At 40.6% G+C, this 18,865-nt stretch overlaps 1 protein-coding gene across 1 annotated transcript; it reads right to left on the bottom strand.

Annotated features, from left to right (window-relative positions):
- Positions 1–283: 283 nt before the first annotated feature.
- Positions 284–6,515, bottom strand: cplx3b (complexin 3b). The gene is made up of 3 exons (XM_040011239.1): positions 5,997–6,515; positions 3,257–3,344; positions 284–2,908 (listed from the first exon to the last, which is right to left on the bottom strand). The coding sequence occupies exons 1-3, from the start codon at positions 6,152–6,154 to the stop codon at positions 2,684–2,686; spliced, it is 471 nt and encodes a 156-aa protein (XP_039867173.1). The 5' UTR covers positions 6,155–6,515; the 3' UTR covers positions 284–2,683.
- Between the last annotated feature and the right edge of the window lie 12,350 nt (positions 6,516–18,865).

Genomic DNA, 18,865 nt, shown 5'->3' with positions numbered 1-18,865 from the left:
GATGTTTTTTAGATTCATTTGAAATATTACATTCTGTTCTTAACATCTTTTAATACTAGTTTTAACACTAATACTAGTTAATACAGCCCGGCTTTGACTTGTCAGTCACAATCTATGGGGCTCACCCAGAAGCCTCCCTCGTGAACAAATCTGTAATTGTGAGTGTGTTTTTATCGCCCCCTGGTGTTCAAGCTGCTGCACATTTAACAACATGCACAAATGACACACTAAACCATGAAGCCATTTAAACTCACACGCAGTAGAAATGAATTCAATTAATAAATAGAATATAATTAAAAAAATTTATTGCAGTTAAAACGCAGAAGTCACTGAAATACTTTCCAACAGAATGACAGATACAATGAAAGAAATAAAAAAAGGTCAAAGGAGAAAAACTGCGTGTCATGGCAGCCATTTCCTGAAAAATCTGGACCACAGAATGACACCACAGAAATCATATATATGTGTATATTGTTATTATTATTGAGTTATTGAATTATTATTTCAAGTCACAAACACTCATACAAAGCAAAGAGTTTTGCTTTATGGCTTCATTTCCCCCCATGAATATCGTCTCATGATGAAACATGACATATTCTAGTAGCTCTGTTTATAAAAGGACTTATTGCAACTTTTCTTCTTCTTCGTATTATTGAAATATTCTGAATATATAGATATATATATATAATTGTGTATCTAACAGATGACAATAATCACTGTAGTGAAAAAATGTTGCCTCGGTTTTCATTCAGCGGTAGTGTGGCACCTACAGTGAGGAAATTAAAACTCATACAGTAAATTAACAAAATCTTTTTGGCCACAGTTTAAACTTAAAAGAAAAATATTAAGTAACAAAGCGGGGAAAAAAAGTTTTTGGCCGTAGAACCATAAAAGGAATGAGATCGGGGACAGATGTGAGATCAAGCCAACATCACCTTCATCACCACTGCTACATAAACTGAACACTGGCAAAATGTAGCATATATGAATGTAACATAACATCAACAGCATCCTCCCTAATGTCACCCCTACCTTCACACTTGGCTATTAATCAACAATACCACAGTAAGCCCACACTGACTGAGTGCTCTGTAACACTACGATGAGCACTCCCGGCTATAGGGTGAGTTTTTTTTTCTGTTTTACAAAGACACCACTTGACGCATCACACTGGCTAAACAACACGAAATCCACCAGCACGAAAGAGCACTACTGAGACGGAGGGGTCAATGAGATGGAGGACAGGTCAAAGGTCACCTGATGGTTGACAACACTGCAAGACCCGGTGAGTTGATGGAAACAGAATGACTCGCTGTTGACAGTATAGGCAAACAGATACCTGTACATCTAACAGAACATAAATACTTGAATGCGGACTCTGTATTTGGATTTATACACACACACACTGTCGTTACACATCTGGACATATTTGTGCCTTTTCCTTAATGTTGGTCAGAGTGTTATCAACACAGGCTTTGGCATACAACTTGTAAAGCATTTACATTTCTTCTAACTGAGCAGCTTTTATTCTTTTAACCTATAAATGCAGCATATGTGCAGAAATACTTCCAGTATAGTTGATATTGATGCTAGGTTAAATTTGGGAACACAGGAATTACACGCAGCAAAACTATCTGGACTTTCAGCAAGACATCATCTGTGCTTGCTTGGTAATTATTAATGGTTTTTAATCGAACAGGAAAGAAGAAAAGAAAAAAATTGAAACTTCTTCCAAAAATAAAAATAAAAAAAATCAATAAGGCTCGTCTTTGTAAAAAGTAGCTTTTAGATTTCGGAGCTCAAAAGAAGACAACCTTGTACGGACATCCAAGGCACACTGAAGTACAGAAAAATCTAAATGATATGTCTATGAGAATATTTAAAACTGATGCAGCAACATTAGCAAGCTACTTTTGACCAAGATCAGCCCATTTCTACCATGTTGCGCATTTGTACATGAAAAATAAACAGAGCGAGCTTTTATTTTATTTTACCTACATCAACTCCCCCAAATTTAACATAACACAGCAATCAGTGTCAGCTTCGTTTATGTGTGCTTTCATTCCAACGAAGCAGCTGATCTCACTGATGCGCTTATTGAAAGTGCATGTGTTCATCACTGAAATCAGTTGCTGTGTGTTTGGAAGCAAGAAAATCCTGCACACACACACACACACCTGCGACCTCTGCTGCAGAATCATATTGTGTTATCACAGGTCACATGAGGTACAGAGAGCTGGGGAGGTTATAGGGAGTAAAGGATTTAATACACTGGAAAAACCTTTCTCAGAGGTGAAACTGCTCTAAGGGCAGAGATATTTTAATTGGCTAAATCTCAGTGAGAGGAGCCACATTTTTGGCTAATTGGCAATTTATGTAAAAATATGCATGGCATTCATGACCTTTTAAGATATCGGGAAGTCAAAAGGCAAACAAATTAAGCCGTTTCACCTGGTTGTCATTGTGGCTAGAATTGTATTGTAGGTTTGTAAGATGTGGCCAAGATATCGTACTATAAGGCTTCTGTTTAACTTTGCTCGACCAGAAAAAACTGTTAATATGTGGCTCTGCCAACTGACATTCCACTACAGCAATGAGAAAATGTCTACCCCCGGAGCAGCTCTGCCTCTGAAAATATTTGTACAAGAAAAACTCTAATCTCCTGGGCTTGGAGTTGGCCAGATCACATCAGACTGCAATTCTCCGTCTGCTTTTTGAGGTCTTCCAGTGTGGCCTGGGCTTTGTCTTTCAGTTGGTCGATGTCCACATTCTGGATGTTGGACAGCTGGCCCAGCACCGACTGCTTGTGTGCTTCCTCCTCGTTGTCCTCGGCGATCATCTTGGCAAGCTCTGTGGGCAGCACCACATCGTCCCCTGCCTGCTGGATTTGGGTCTCATCCATCTCATTCTGAGGTGGACACACATGGACAAAGATAATATATATCTGACGTATAGCCATGTCCACCAGGACCAACAAGAGAAAGGACAAGCTCTTCCATGGCTTGGAAAGCATAAGAATATGTGATCTTCTGTCAAATAATAAGAAGTAATAATGATGCTCAAGGTCACCTTACATCATGAAATTAATGAATCAGTAACACTTAAATATTCCAATAAGAAAGAACATTGCTCAGCAATTGATTAAAAGTAATATTAACATAGTACTGTTATTCCTATTGCCTATTCACGATACAGATTTTAAAGGGGAGGATTATCTTTACTTTCTTTAGATTATTGGATATTTCAGTTAATTTACCTTTGGTAGTCTGTACTTTTCCCGGAAATGAGTTCTAACTGTGGCTCGCTCAGCTTTCTTCTGAGCGTAATGAGCTTCTCGTTCTTTTCTGCAAGAGAGGACGAAAAATATTTTGGGGGCACAATTGAAAAAGTGAAGCTTAGGTTCCAACCAGAGGTGACTATATAAATATACACATTTTTAATATGCGCTTTTATTTAAATGAGACATAGAAAATGCAAATGTTAACTCCAAGATCTTTACTTTTGCAGTGGGTATCGCACCAAATATTACAAACCAAATATGCCGTAAAATAAATCTGGTACTTCTCTACAGTCAAGTGAAGTTGCATCTCAGCTGTAAAATAAACATAAGGCTTCTGCTGAATCTGGATCATGGAGGCCTTGGAGCCTAGCGTTACCCCGTGTCCTCCTAACGCTAACTACAGGGCATACAGCGAACAGAAGGTGGAGCAGCAGCAGTGCCGCCATGGGGAGAAAAGTAAGACATGTTTTGCTTATGCTTATAAACCCCAGATGCAGCATCCTGACAGTCCGGCTTTCCTCTGAGGGATTTCAGTTTTCTCGGGTTGTGGACTAATAGATCTGCACTCATTACCACTCACATGCTGTCAGTCTGTCCTGTACTTACTAACTTAAGCGGTACAGCATGGTCTGCCTGATGAGCCTCATTCATGTTAAATACCTTAAGTCTGTAAAGGAAAACCTGAAAAGAGTGAGTTACTCTGCAAAACAGGTAGTTAAACCAAATACATAGGAAGTACTGAGACATTTAAAAAATACTTATCTTGGTGAAACTGAATGTTGGGCCATATCAAATGTCTTTTAGCCTGCTTACATTTGTCTCTTAAAACTCTTAAAAACAGTCCATTATACAGTGTATGAGGCCTCCAGCAGAGGGCAGGCTGTAGGCTCCTGGCAATGCCTTTGCCATTCAGTGTCACTGGAATATTTATGGCTTTAGTGTAATTCGTAATTGTCCCCCATCATTTGCTAAATCAGCTGATATGCCTCTTACAAATTATGAGTCAACAGATACAATCCTTTACAATTTTGTGTGTACAGCCCAAGGTTGAGCATAGCATGATTACAGAAACAAAAAGCAATACAAACACAAAGATTGTGGATGATTTTAATCAAAGCAAAGCTACAGTGAAAGAGGCTGCATTGCATGCCTAAAAGGATTAGATCAGCAGCATCATCTAAAAGCAGAGGGACACTCCAAGACCAGCGGCATGGTTCACAAAGTGTCTGTACCCAATGTGTCAGGGGAAGGTCGTTTTATGTGGCGTTGCAGCATTCATGGAGGCGTCCATGTGAGCCTGAGTTCACTTCATATCAACGTGAGTAGGCCAAACACCAAGGGGCCATGTGGTGCTCACTTGCAACCAATGACCGGGGCTTTGTGCCTTTCTTTCTCAAGGGCATCAGATGACCGGGGTCGTCTCTGTGGTCTTCGCGTTGAGGGTAATAAAATGTGTGTATGCGACACGTCAGCATCGCCAACCTGCCCTCACAAACCATATTCTGCTTCATTCTGAGCAGAACGAGCTTCTCAGTGACCTGTGCTCGTGTTCAGCACCTCTGACTAATAACTCGCCTCCGAAGAAGGTCACATTATGACGGAAGAGCATTAAGCATCTCGTCATGCCTCCTATGGAGCTCAGTGGGCTGAGCTGAGTGTTAATACTGCTAGAGTTAGGACTTCACCTCCCACTCATTTTGAAAATGTCTGCCCATGGTACAGTGAAACACTTTGGATAGACGTGTTAGATGATGGGGACGATACATTTGGATAATTTCCTTTTAACAACAGGACAGAGTATGCAGTGCTGTTTGGGTTCTGAACAAACTTGCAGACAGAAACCAATAAAATCAGGTTTATTTGTCTTGTTTTTCTGATCTGAATCAGATCTGAATCCTTATCCTGGATTATTTATAGTAGCTTATTATATGACGTGGAGTTCTGCTCTGAGGATCACACTAATCAATAGTGAGTTGCTGTCTCCTGGGTGAACTCTGCCAAATGACCTTGTTGTTGCCTTATATTCTCACCTAGTGCACTCTGAAATTAAATTACATGATAAATATAATAATAAAACAACGTGTAAAGAATGAACTTTGGAAGGTGAGGTGAAGGTGATAAGGGAAAGATTGAAATGATATGAAGTGGAAAAAATCAAGTGAATTACAACAATTTAAGTCAAAGGCAATATCTGACATATTTTTGCAGGCGTCCCCTGGCTTTAAATCACTGTCATTTTGAATAGTTACTTCTGTATGATTATAATGACGATGATGAGAGTCGGTTAAAAGCCGAAACTAATTTGTATTATTGTTGGTTATTTGCCCTCTAATAATCACCACTTTAATTACCACACAGTCTGCTTCATTATTCAGCCGCACGCACAGCATTAGGAACATTTTTTGCCACAGGCACGAATCCCTGTAGACATTTCCGTGGAAGAATGATTCCAGGAATCCCAAATTAAAGACGGCGCTACACATTTTTGCCGAAGCAAAGAGACGGAGAGCTCCCTGGGCGAGAGGAGCAGCTGCGCGTGGAGTGTTCATATTATTGCACTGGTGCGTAAAAAAAGCGCGCGGCGCACTGGGGGCTTTCTGCTATTTACACAGAAAAACACACTGTTTAAGCATGCCACGTTTCCACCCCCTCACCCCCGACACACAGGCTTTTTTCATCACAACTTTACAATCAGAAACTTCAATCATTGGCTTACTTTTCCTCCTCTAACTGTTGCTGATATTGTTCAAATTCCTCTTGAGTCATTCCCTGCGCGGCGGCGTCTGATTTCTCCCCTTCGGATTTCTCCTCCGTCAGTCCTCCTGTCAGGTTCTTCAGCTGTCCTCCCACCACGTGTTTTACCATGAAAGCCATAGTTGCGCTTTGGAGAGTCCTCGATTTGTTCGGTTAAGAAGTTGAAGTTGCGATGCGCTCTTGGGCAGAGCGATGATGGGCAGATATCAACCAAGTGCCGTTCAAACGAGTATGAGACTTGTAACTTTCAAAGGATGACTAAGAGCAGTCAAAGCGTAAAAAGTAGAAAATAATTCCGACGATGCGTCGAAGACCGAGAATTTCAGCACCACTGGCCCTGGACAGCTCCGTGCCGAGAAGGATGGAGAGGAGCTGCTCAGCTATGAGTCAACAACTTTGGCGCTGAACTCTACCAATCCTGTGACTCCGTCCGCAGCCACCACTCCCTCCACCCAATCCCAAGCACCGCCGGACTCGGTGTGCGCTTGCACAGCGCGCGTCGGCATCGTGGGCTGCGCGGGATCCCGTGATTCGCCGTCTGATTATAACTTGCAATGGATTCAGACAGATTTCCGGAGGGGGTGTGGGGGGACAAACAACACGTGACGAGCCACAGTATCTCCTGGCTGTTTTGGTGCCTTGGTCTCTGTCAGGGTCATCTGCGCGCTAGAGCCTACTACAGAGTTTGTCAACAGACAAACAGAGTATTAATTGCAAATTAGTGGGATGGTTGTCTGTTAACCCACGGCATTAGCTTGGTTTGTTGGTCTAATTGCTTAGAAATGATGAGTCCTCTCTGTCTGCTGCACATGAATAGGCTCCATTTCCAACAATATGAGTCTGTGTACGTTGTAAATATCCATTCTACTTGTGGACTAGAGTTGGTAAATTTGTCTCCATTGCATCACAGTAATACAGCACAGTACTGTACTGATCCAACGTCTTGCAAGTGAGGTTGTAATGTCAGTATTTTGTGCTTGTTTGGCTGTGTTAGTGTGTCTTTGATGGGGCAGACGGGGTAAATAGTTTAACTTCCATGAGCAGATAATGCGTTTTAGTGAAAGGCTGGCTGCTTCTTGAGGTTACTGGAGATGACGTAGCACTCAACTAGAAAGCCTCATTTCTAAAAATATGACCTACATGTGTGTGAGGGGTGCTTTAAATCTCTCTTCCTGTGAGATTCTTGACATCCAAAGTGTGAAAAGCAACTTTGATCACAAGTCAACAACTCCAGTGTCCTGATCCTCGCAGCAGTCTGACACCGAGCCTGGCCTACTTTCCCCATCCCTGTGGATCAGGAGAGACAGAGCCCGTCTCAGTGTCTTTTTGTCACAGGCTTAGCAAGGCCCTGTTAGCCTATACCTGCCTTGCTTAAAATCTCCCCCTAACTTCAAAGCTGCCATTGGTGAATAGATTGAAACGTAACATAGTGAATAAGATCAAAACTGTAATCTCTGTGAAATTGAATAAGAAGAAAGAATTTGCCTAGCCAGCATGTTTCAACATCAATTTATATCCTTTGGCTTTTGATATTCAAACCCAAGGGATCTGTTCCAAGTGCAGGTCCCAATCACTTTTTTTCTGGATTATTACTTAGCCCTGACTACAGGTGCTCTAGCAGGAGGTTTTAATCCAAGATAACATATATGACATACATAGCTCAATGCTTAAACTCATACATTTCTGTAAAGATTGACTACATCCCTCTCTTGAGGACATGTGGTGGCTGAGCTTCACAGAACAATCACAGCGGCGTGAAAAAAAAAAGAGCCGAGGCAGCGTGTTTATTGGCAAGTACAACAAATTTATGAGAAATACACCAGCTGTTTTCACACCATACTTGTGATGCTCTGTCATCACTGTTATCACCCAAGTTATGAAGACACAGAGAGACAGTTTTTCAGTATTTTCTATGTTGTCCTGTGCTATGTTTGTGGTATTTCTGTGCTCTTCTTCAGTTTGCAGTTCAGTCAGCTTTGGCTACCTGCCATTGTCCAAAAACACATTGGGTTTATTGGTGATTCTGAATTGAGATATGTGGCTGCTTTTCACTCCGTGTCAGCTCTCAATTTTGGTTTACAAAGCGCTATGAATTCCAGTAATTCATAATTCCAATGCTAGTTTGTTGGTTATTAATGATGATTTTTCTGGGTCCAGAACTGATGTGATAGCATGTAGCTCAAATCACAGCAAAGCACTATTTTGCCCTAGACGGTTCGATTACTGATGAAACTACAGACAAGTACAAATTGAAGGAAACACAATCATAAAGCATCTCATTAAGGCGTTGGGTTACCAAATGTCCCATATCATCTTCAATGCTGATTCCCGAGGTATCCTGCAATCTACCAGCCAAAGCAGTTATAACGCAGAAATAGAGGCCCCAAAAAGCAGGCCTACTGAGAGTATAGACCACCAGCTTTCCAATGTGTGGAGGTGTTAAACACATCAGTCCAGAATCTCTCATAGGTGTTCATGTAGTGGGTTGAAAGCTGGTGACTGTGAAGGTCAAAACATGAAAAAAACACTAATTCAAATTAATGTTTTGTTGTAGTTTGAATGTGATCATTCACAGCAACTTCATATTGATTTGTTGTGACCATAATGGCTCAGTCACACTAGAGTAAAAATAGGATGGCAACCTTCTGGCGACTAGCAAAAATTAGTGGTTGCTTTTTGATTGCACTGAATTTGAGACTGAGACTGAGCATACAAGGCCCTTAACCTCTTGGTGAACACTTTTAAGTGACAATTGCAGAGGTCACTTAGTGGGAGGCAACCTGTATCCAAACAGTCTCGCTCCAGCTCAGACTGTCTGGACTCATTCTCAGACAGATTGGTGAAGGTCTACAAATAGCTGCCATCTAATTTATAAATGCAGACAGATTTTCCAGCACACTGTAACCAATCTGAGTCAGTCTGTGCAGATAAGTGTAACTTGTCTGTGACACATCTCTTTGCAATGCGAGACTCAGTTGATTGCCAACTGATTGCATTCAGGTTATATTTCTTTATAAAAGCGAGGTTATGTCATTTTGTAGTTAAACCACTGTCCTGCAGCAGCTCTGCCACTATTTGTAGCGGAATATCCATATTTCTGTTTTAAATCTATGACATTGTGGCTGGACTCTGAATGCAAGAAGTTAATGTGAATTTCTATTTAATGATAATTTCTGTGTCAACAGATTTCATAGATTCGGGATTATTTCATGTAATTGCCAACTTGACCCCATTCAGTCTTATGATCATTGGCACACTAAAGTTGGTTTGAAGATGGCAGGTGTTTTGGACCTGGTCTCCATCTTCAAAGCAACCAGTGTACAGGTAATAAAACTGGAAGTCAAATATGGTCTCCCACTACTGTTGTCTCTTCTGTGACTGTAGCATGGAAAGTCCCACTAGAGACAACAGTGGTAAGAGATTCAACCTCAGGACCGCCTCAATGTAGTGGTCAACAGTTCAGTTTATTCCTGCAATTTGTCAGTCTCATGGTGATGCCATTCATATGAAACTACAAATGAAGCCTAAACACTTATAGTTTAGATGTATTTTGCTACTGAGAGAACTGGCAGAAGTTCAGAAGATTCCATAGCAAAAGGTGTGTCAGCATATATATTGTTATCCAGAAAACCTGTATAGCTGCATGTAGATGTTATTGTTTATTCATACTTGGAGTATATACATGATCTACAAATGTTCATGAATTTTTTTAAGCGCTGTGTCCTGCAACTTAAGCAAACTGGAGAGAATATTAGCACTAAAGAAAAGCCAAACTATATCAACACTGAATCCTGTCAAAATTCTCTTGAGAACAAAAGGAAGCAAAAATGTGGTTGCTGTTTCAGTAAAAGTATCTCAAATCAGAGGCTGTTATCAAGCCTTCACTTACAAAATAGAAACATTAAGAAGGACTTAATCAGCTGTATTTGTTAAATAAGAGCATATGGGATTGAAATGAAACACTCTTAGTCAAATGGAGGAAAACAACATTACTCACAGTTCCTGATTTAAAAATAGACTCATGTTAATGCTCCCTGGCTCCTGCCGGTGCTCAGTTCGTATTACTGCCTACTCAGATTTGACTGATGTTTCATTGTACAATGGAAATCAATCCCCAAGGTCTTTGTAAGACATATTTGAAGCATACATGCTTTATATATGTACGTATAAATGCATGCATAGCCTCTACACAGATGTTTACCGTAAAATTCATGCGTGGTTGCACACGTTGCTCAAACATCTGTGGTACAAAGTCCATATAGTAAAGTCTATAGCAAAGAAAAAACACTTTAGTAAAATGAATGTGGAGCAGGGATAGTATTTGGTCTTTCATTACAAATAAGAAGAAAACTTCAGGCAGCAGTAAGAAAAGGTTAGACAGGCGTGACATAATGTGATTGTCGTGATCACGGTGCGAGTGAACATAACCGAAAGCATCACGCTGGCTTCCACCCAGTCACACTTCCAGTCTGGTTACACTTGATCTTTCAGGATTAGGAGGCTGTGTGGGATTGGGAGAGATGGGCTTATGTACACCATCACTCACGCTCACTGATCCTCAGCAGCCGAGTGTTACACCTTTGTTTCTCCAGACAAGGGATTAGACTCATCAAACGAATGTGCCCTGCAGCAGACAATATGCACATTCAGGGAGTTTTTAAATGCACACAGGCAGAGATGACGCCATTAGCAAGTTACTCGGAGGCCTGTCTTAAAGAAAGCTGTGGGCGTGTTAGTGTGTATGTGGTGCCCCCCTCGTGAGATGACAAATATCACGCTAATCCCATTAGAAGTGCAAAGTGCTCTGTGTGCTCAGTGACAAAACTATTTTTTTTTGTATCAAGCAAGCATCTGACACTATTTGCAAGAATTTGTTTTTGTTCTACCTGCATCAGGGGCGGACCAGAAATCAAAACAGACAAGTGGGGGTCGCAGAATCATGCAATCATATGGTGGAAAAGCAAGTCACCCCAGGGGAGGTGGTTTGATGCACTGCAGGCTGTCTAGAAGGTGTTGAACTACACCACATGTCAGCATGGCAGCTGTCCCAACAGCTAACATCAACTACTTCCACATGACATGAATATTATGGCCTTTTAAGAAACCATTTAAACTTGATGCTTAAATCTACACAGAGCCCGATCTGTATCAGTTCAGCCAGGCAGAAAATTTGGATTTTATTTGCTCAGGTTGTCAGAGATAGATATCTCCCTCTGGGATTTCTGCCTTTTCCCAAATACAGTGGAAGCAGATGGAATTTTGTTTGTGGGGCTTGCAAAAAAAACAAAAAACAACAACAACAAAAATATTGCCTTAAAAATTTCAATGAAATATCTCTTTCCAGAAACTGTGCCTCAGCTAGATTGGATGAGCCACAGAACAGATTGCCAACCATTTTCAGAGAGACTGTTTCTTCAGTAGAAAGTAGTTCAGATGGAAAGGGTTGACAGGGAAGTCTGTGGATTATCCAGGGTAATTGGGACACAGTTTTTGGAAAGCGATGGAGATTTTTTCTGAGTTTCAAACACCTCAAAAGAGATGGACTGGTCCAACTTCCCTTTTTAGTAGGATGACAGAAATATTCGAGACCAAACTCGAGCTGACACACCCTCCATGGGTTCATATCGATCTCATACCTGCTTGTAACAATACCACAAACCGCAAAGGGTAAGTGAGAAGAAATGGCCTACTTAGATGCTTTCCAAGCATGTTTTACCATCAGTGAGCAAGATATTATTCTAAAAATCATTCCGTGAGTCAGCTTCAAGTATTTTTTTTCTTACAGTTTTACTCACATTACCAGGATGTGCCATGTTGTGTGAATGTGAATGAAATCATTCAAATCAGCGGATGTGTGCTCCCTGCTTGCATTTCGACCTCGTGACAAAGTATTCTTTGTGCGTTCAGTAGATTTCATAGAGTCCCTTCGAATTTAACATGAATACGTTTGCATGGGCACAATGGCCAGGAAATGAGTCATTCAGAGAGAAGGAAAATGCTGTATATTGATTACGAAAAGCTGAAAGCAGGAACCAAGGCTGGAATTCTCATTACATACTGGCGTGGTTTAAAGTGTGAAAAGAAGCCGCTAAGAGACACACTCGGTGACAGAATTCACAGCAGAAGGAGGCGCAGATCAAAAGTGAGAAAGATGAAACACAAATGTTCAGAGGATTCAAACTGAAATAGGTTGTGAAATTGGGTGTGAACAGAAAAAAGGACTCAAAATGTGTGCAGCTGCCTCCAAAACTGCAAGCACATTTGAAAATTAGGAAGATAATTTATCACAGGGAGTGTGTAAATCATTGTGATTACTGTTATGAAAAAGTATGTCTTTTGCAGACATATAAAAGCTGAAACCCTTTCGACACAAAGACAATGCCAAAGTATTTCAGCCGATGCTGCTGAGAACACCATCTGCCTAAACAGCCTCACCTAATGACAATAGAGAGTTAAAAACAGGACGTCAAACATAATTGCAACTCTGACAGTGGAAACTCTCACCTGTTCTCACCCATCTAAGAGAGGCACCAAAACCTCCTAAAAAGCAATTCTGCCAAAGAAATAGCTGTCAGGGTGCCTCTGAATATCTAGCCAGTCCACAACAACTCTGGCTGTACTTTTTTTGCGCAAAAAGCCATAGAATCCCTATTACTATTACTATTTGGTGTTCATACCTCTTATATTGCATGTTAGTCAGTCCAAGGTCTAAGTCATTATTGGTGATGACCCTATCTATCTATCTATCTATCTATCTATCTATCTATCTGGCATCCTAGTTAGATACCTGAACCACCTCAGCTAGCTCCTTTTGCTGTGGTGGAGTAGCGGCTGTACTCTGAAGACCTCACCATCAGGAAGCTTATTTACACTGTTTCTATCTGTAGTCTCAGTCTTTCTTTCACTATCCACAGCTCATGACCTTAGGTAAAGATAGGGGATTGCTATTTTCTCTTTCATGCTCACCTCTCTCTTTGCCACGACAGACCATCTGGATCACTGCTGACGCACGTGACAGAGTGTACCAAATGTTCTCATAGACATCTCAGGTTATTACAGTGAGACTCAGTGTGAAAAAACAAAAAAGAAACAAGAAAATGCTTCTGATCACACTACTGATCTCATGAACTGCCTCACAGGCTTAAGCACTGTGGGATCTTGAAGACACTTCTGTGTGGTCTCCAGTGATGATCCTCAAGATGAAAGTCTGCACAAATCTGCACAAATCTGAGGTCTGTGGTGTAATCTGAGAGACACATGTGGTTCTCTAAAAGACAGTCTAAAATTGAAATCGGAGACAGTTTTTGTTTTTTTATTGGTGACGTTTTGGAACTTTTTTTTTTTTCTTCCTTGCACGTGGCCTGCAGTACATTTCTTAACACACACACACAAGTCATGTTTGAACAAGTGTTGTTTCATCCCTGTGCTGTGCCTTTAACTGCTGCCAACCTGTTTAAACCCACATCAAATGCAACCCCTATCTCTATATATGCACCGACTAGTATTAACATTAGCATCCTCCAAGTCTTTGCATTCAAATGCATGAACTTGTATTAGTATAAGTAGCTCTGCTGGCTTTAAACCTTATAAGCATAGCGGCTTTATTGCCTTGCTTGGCTACCGAGTAGGCCGAGTCGTGCATCAGATAATTTAAAAAAATGTCAGGATTTGTATCCATATTTAATTGCAGTTAAAATGACCCTTAGTTGTTCAGTTCTTATATAAACTTAAAGTGAAGATGAAATGCTAAGCAAAACTCAGATATTAGCATGTTACATAAGGAAAGTAGCCATTTTAAAAGTGATGTTAGAGACAGAGAGAGAGAGGATGGCAAGCAGCAAAGATCACAGGTCAGCTCTGAGTTCACATTATGAGCATATGGCTGGCTGCTAAGCCTGCTCAGGCGCTGTAATGTCTCTACTTATTTCCGTTTTCTTTCCTCTCATGCTTCTTTACACCTCTCCTTTGCTGCTCTCACACACTTGCCTTACTCACTCTCATTCCCCTCTACTAACCCGTCCTTCTTATCCACCCCTCCTCCTTCCCCTTTCCTCAACCCCACCGCTCCTTCAAATCCCTACCATCCTTCCTCCATCCCTCCCCCTTCCCTCGTCTCCCCTGCCTGATTTAGACCTCTTGCCTGAGAGGAACATCAGAGCACAATGGGTTAGTGCTGGCTGAGCTTAAATGGAATGAGAAAACCGGAAAATTCTCTTTCATGAATAGATGCAAACAATCGGCAGTGTGAGGGTGAACGGGGCAGAGGAGCATGGGCTGGGTAAGTAAGAAGAGTGAGATGAGGATGGAAGAAAAATGGCTGATGAGGTGGCTGAAGATGGGTGAAGGTCAAAGAAGAAGGAGCAGGGAGGAGTGACTGAAACTCATCCTAGAAGTCATTTTGACAACAAATTGTTTCCTGACATTTGCAACTTAATATACTGTACTATTAATATACTGCACATAATCTTGTGTTTGTGTAAATGGTATTTTTAGGGGAAAGGTCCTCAAAGTACACATAAGCTATCAACATTTCATGTTGAGTTTGAGGTTTTAAAGCTTTGAAAGGATTTTCTTCTTAGTTTCTTAGTAAGGAAGTCAATAATCTTCAAATATATTTACTTCTTTAATTGAAACGTACTTAATAACTTTCCAAAAGTATTAGTTAGATGCCAGTTAGCAGTGTTAAAGCGCTAAAACCCAGTTGAATTATCTTATATGTGATAAATGTTCTTCTGTGTCAGTGGAGTTTGTCTGTGATTAATTTATGCTGTTACCAGATTTAATTAAGAGACTCACAACCATACAATAGCAACTTGTCAATTGCAAAATGGACCCCTGAAGGATAAAGGACGCCGTGCTTTGTTGTTTCCTTTTGACTTTAATATGAACCATAACTCCCAAAGTGAGCAGTGTGTTTCAGTCACTAAGATTTAAAACTAAGAATTGAGACCATAAATCTGTCAGGAAGGTGTTTACTGAGATCAAAGGTCAAGGGAGTCTTAGGCAATTTTTCATAGACTTCTGAACAGTCTGACTGTTCAACCTGAGGAGTTGCCTCCTTCCCAAGGTTGGCCGAGCTGTTAACAAAGGAACAGTCAGTTTGTGGACTCCATCACTCTACTGTGTTGGGTATAAATGTCTCTAAAACATAGCAAAGCATACGAGGTCTAGTTTAAAGCTAAAGGGCAGATTTTCTTATCTTTGGTGTCGCTGAGTTTGCCAGTGCATTTCTTCTTTTTAAGAATGTAACACATTATTGATTTGGCCACTCCTGAAGTGTTTGCATTCTCTCTCTGACAGATTTATTTAGTTTATTCAGTTAGTCTCTCTCACTTCCACTAACATCACTTTGGGCAAACAAAGACAAATACAATACAAATACAAATTCAACACTTTGAACCAACTTCAGATATCATGTTTGCATCATTTGTCATGAAATTACAAGAAACAGTCCTTACCTGGGCATGAAACTGCTTGTCAATTAGTTGTCGAATTAATTTTGAGCTGCCAACAATTGAGGGGCAGGGTTATGTATAAAAATTATTGTGATTCCCAAACACTTATAAAAAAAAACCCCTCAAATTGTGTGATGGAAAAATCTAGGAAGCATCAAAGAAAATTACAGCTGGGAAAAAAGGGAACAACGGCCTTAAATAAACACAAAATCACTGTTGTGGCTTTGGCTCATTGAAGAATGCTAAAACATGAGAAGAGACTGATGACACACAGGAATGGAGACAGCTTTGTAGCTAACTATTACCTTATTACTCTCTTAGTATTGTGGAAATCTTTATATATATATATATAATTAGTATGCATCATAAGTCTTATGTACTACAAGTTTCTCTGTTACTGGCAAATTCTGGGAAATAAAGCTTTCCGAACTCAGACAATACATCTGGATCTAGAAGGTGTAAATGCATGCAAATGTACTGGGATGCAATCGCCAGACAAGTTGTCAGACGGCACAGAATCAGTCTCACAATCACTTAATCGGCACTTTTTCCTCATAAAGCTACAGGTAGTAGGAATAACGTTGACTGACACTGGGGTGAAAAAAAAAAAACACAAAACAAAGCAAATTTTGCATAATAGCACAAACAATATTCACGACACTGTATTAGCAATTACAGATTGCATGTTAATTCCAGGTGCAAATGAAACACCAATGTCATCTGATTAAACTTTCTTTCATTTCTACCTATTTGCATTAATTTTCTACCTGATATTAACCATTAAAACTTGGTGTTCCTTGATTTCATGTCATTAGTGTGGTTTCCGTCTGCAAAAAGGTTCTACAAACCCACAGTAAAATCCTCAGCAGACTCATTACACATTATATAGCCTGCTGTGTGCATACTTTATATCCCCTGTGATGCATCATGCCGTAGCTTTTCCATACATCTTGTCATCTTGTTGTGACCCTGAGGTCTCCCTGAAGCACTCCATGTGTTTTCAGTGTGCTGCACAGTTCCAGCTTTGTTTCTCTTTCTCTCACACATACACTGACAGACAGGCAGACTTCAAAGTAGTCACAGAGGCAAACACTTCTCAACAACATCATCTAGCTGCAGCAGCTATGAGGGAGGTGTTAGTATTCCGATGTACACACAGACACATAAATTTACCCAGTCCCCACATGCGCTGCCATGACGGCTACATGCATCCATTTCTCTCCGTTACATAACACCCCTCCCCAACCCGCACAATGAGAAGTTATGACAGGAGTTATGACCCCCAAGTCTGTAACACATGTCTCTCTCTGCTATTTCTCTCGCAAACACACGCTCACACATACATGAAGGCTTTGCTGTCACTGACATGATGACGTTTCCCAGCCAGAGTCACATGCACAAGAGCCACAGTGGAACTGTTTTTATATTCAAATAAACACAGTCTCGGTGTGTTTACAGAGAGATCAGCAACTCTTACAGTTCAACCTCAGTAAACCTCAGCACTCAGGTCTGGTGTTACTTAGGCTCACACAAAATTTTAGGATTCAGACAGAAAAAAAGAAGAAGAGCGAGGCAGAGGACAAAGCATCTGCCTCGGGAAAGAAAGCAATTTTCTGGACTTTTTGAGATCCTTATGGCAAAGATTCAACGCTCAGAGCCTCTACAGCTCACACTGTCTGCCACACTGACCCAGCTTCCACTAATACGTCCTCACTGCCCAAGTGCGTATGATTGTTTGCCTTTGCGTGTAGCCTCTGTCTGTCCATTCACTGGAAGCTTTCAAGTGCTCATGTTTACATGCTCCCAGTGGACATGGCCAATCTATGAGCATCTGAACCACTGCAAATATGATGGAGTTAGGACAGATAAGAGTGGAGGCGGAAAATGCCTATATGTGATGACATGTGTATTCACACGATAACAGCTCTCTGTCTTACTGTATGCGCTATAAATAGTTTGTTTCTACAGAGGGAAAAAAAAAAGGAAATTTTGTCATCACTTTACAGAATTGTGACCCTAAACATTTTCTTTTCTATCAGCAGTCAAATGTAAAATGTCGGCATCCTAATATATGCTCCAACTAAGAGCATCCTCTCCCCCTCCCTCTCTGCTCCTCTAATAAACAAACACCACTGACTTCCTCACACAGCTCAGGACAGACCCCTCTAAGCTCGCCATCCCTGATGACCTCATCTGATCTCGGCCCTCACACATCGCTGCTTCTGAATCCTAGTTATCCGTAGAGGCCTCATATCTGTAAACACGAAATACGCACACGCAGTGATTTAATGAGAAGCTATGTTGTTCCCCATGTGAGGAGGGAGTATGAGTCAGTGTGCGTGTCTGTGTGCACATGCACTATGGTGGGCGGAGGTGGAGCTAAATCGTCCTCATCCTGTCACTTCCTCTGTTCCTCTGTCTGCAAAGGTTCTCGGACGACTGTACAGATAAACAACAGACTATATACATAGGTTATAGACCTGCTGACAAATTAATCAGCTGCTGTTGTTTTTCAAAAAGATTTGCTAGATGTGCCAAAAGACCAGACTTTCAGGAAAGTACAGCAGATATAATTGCTTTGACTTGCACCACAATAAGTGTGATAATTAGACTTGTGTTATTTTGACCTATAATTAGAAGAAGTACAAATAGAGTAGGAAGACCATTATTTTTCTATTATCTTGAAACTGATTTTCGTGAATATCAAATGCAGCACACTTTCAAGTGAGTCTTCTACATGAATTTTGGAAAATTTGCTTTCTGCAAAAGTTTGATATCAGTGACACTGTTACATAAAGTGCAGTCAGTTTGCTTTTGCTTGCTTTTAAGTAGGGGAGACCGGGGATAGTTGTAACATTTTTGACATTTCTGTCTGTAAATTGGAGCTCTTTTAAGGTAGTGGGTTCAAAATGTAATGCAAAGTATTTACATGTCTCGGCTATTAAATAGTGCAGCTATTTTCTCTGCAGCACAATTACCCATTGCATGGTATGGCCTCAAACACAAAGAGTGAAATGTTACAATTAACCCCATAGTCTGGGTTAGTTGTAACACATCCTGGGGTAAAATGTAACACAATGAAATAAGGGTACTAACAAAACATTAACATGTAATCTTTGTTTATTCAACACATGAATGCACTTAGAGCCATTTATGTAGCTGTGTGTGTGTGTGACAGAATGCAGAAATCTAGCTTTTGAACATATTCCAACCCCCCCCAAAAAGACAAATTATGGAATTTTCTGCAACTGAATATTTCATTAATTTTGGTTGGTCTTCCTTGAGTTTGGCCTCATTGGCTCAGTGGGCAATATAACCTACAACTCTTCCATCAATTTTGAACATAACAATGAAGCTGAAAAAATGTAGTTGTTCA

Source organism: Simochromis diagramma, unplaced genomic scaffold (assembly GCF_900408965.1).
Source record: "Simochromis diagramma unplaced genomic scaffold, fSimDia1.1 OVJJ01000603.1, whole genome shotgun sequence".
NCBI classification, from domain to species: Eukaryota; Metazoa; Chordata; class Actinopteri; order Cichliformes; family Cichlidae; genus Simochromis; species Simochromis diagramma.
This window is presented reverse-complemented; position numbering and strand designations above follow the sequence as displayed.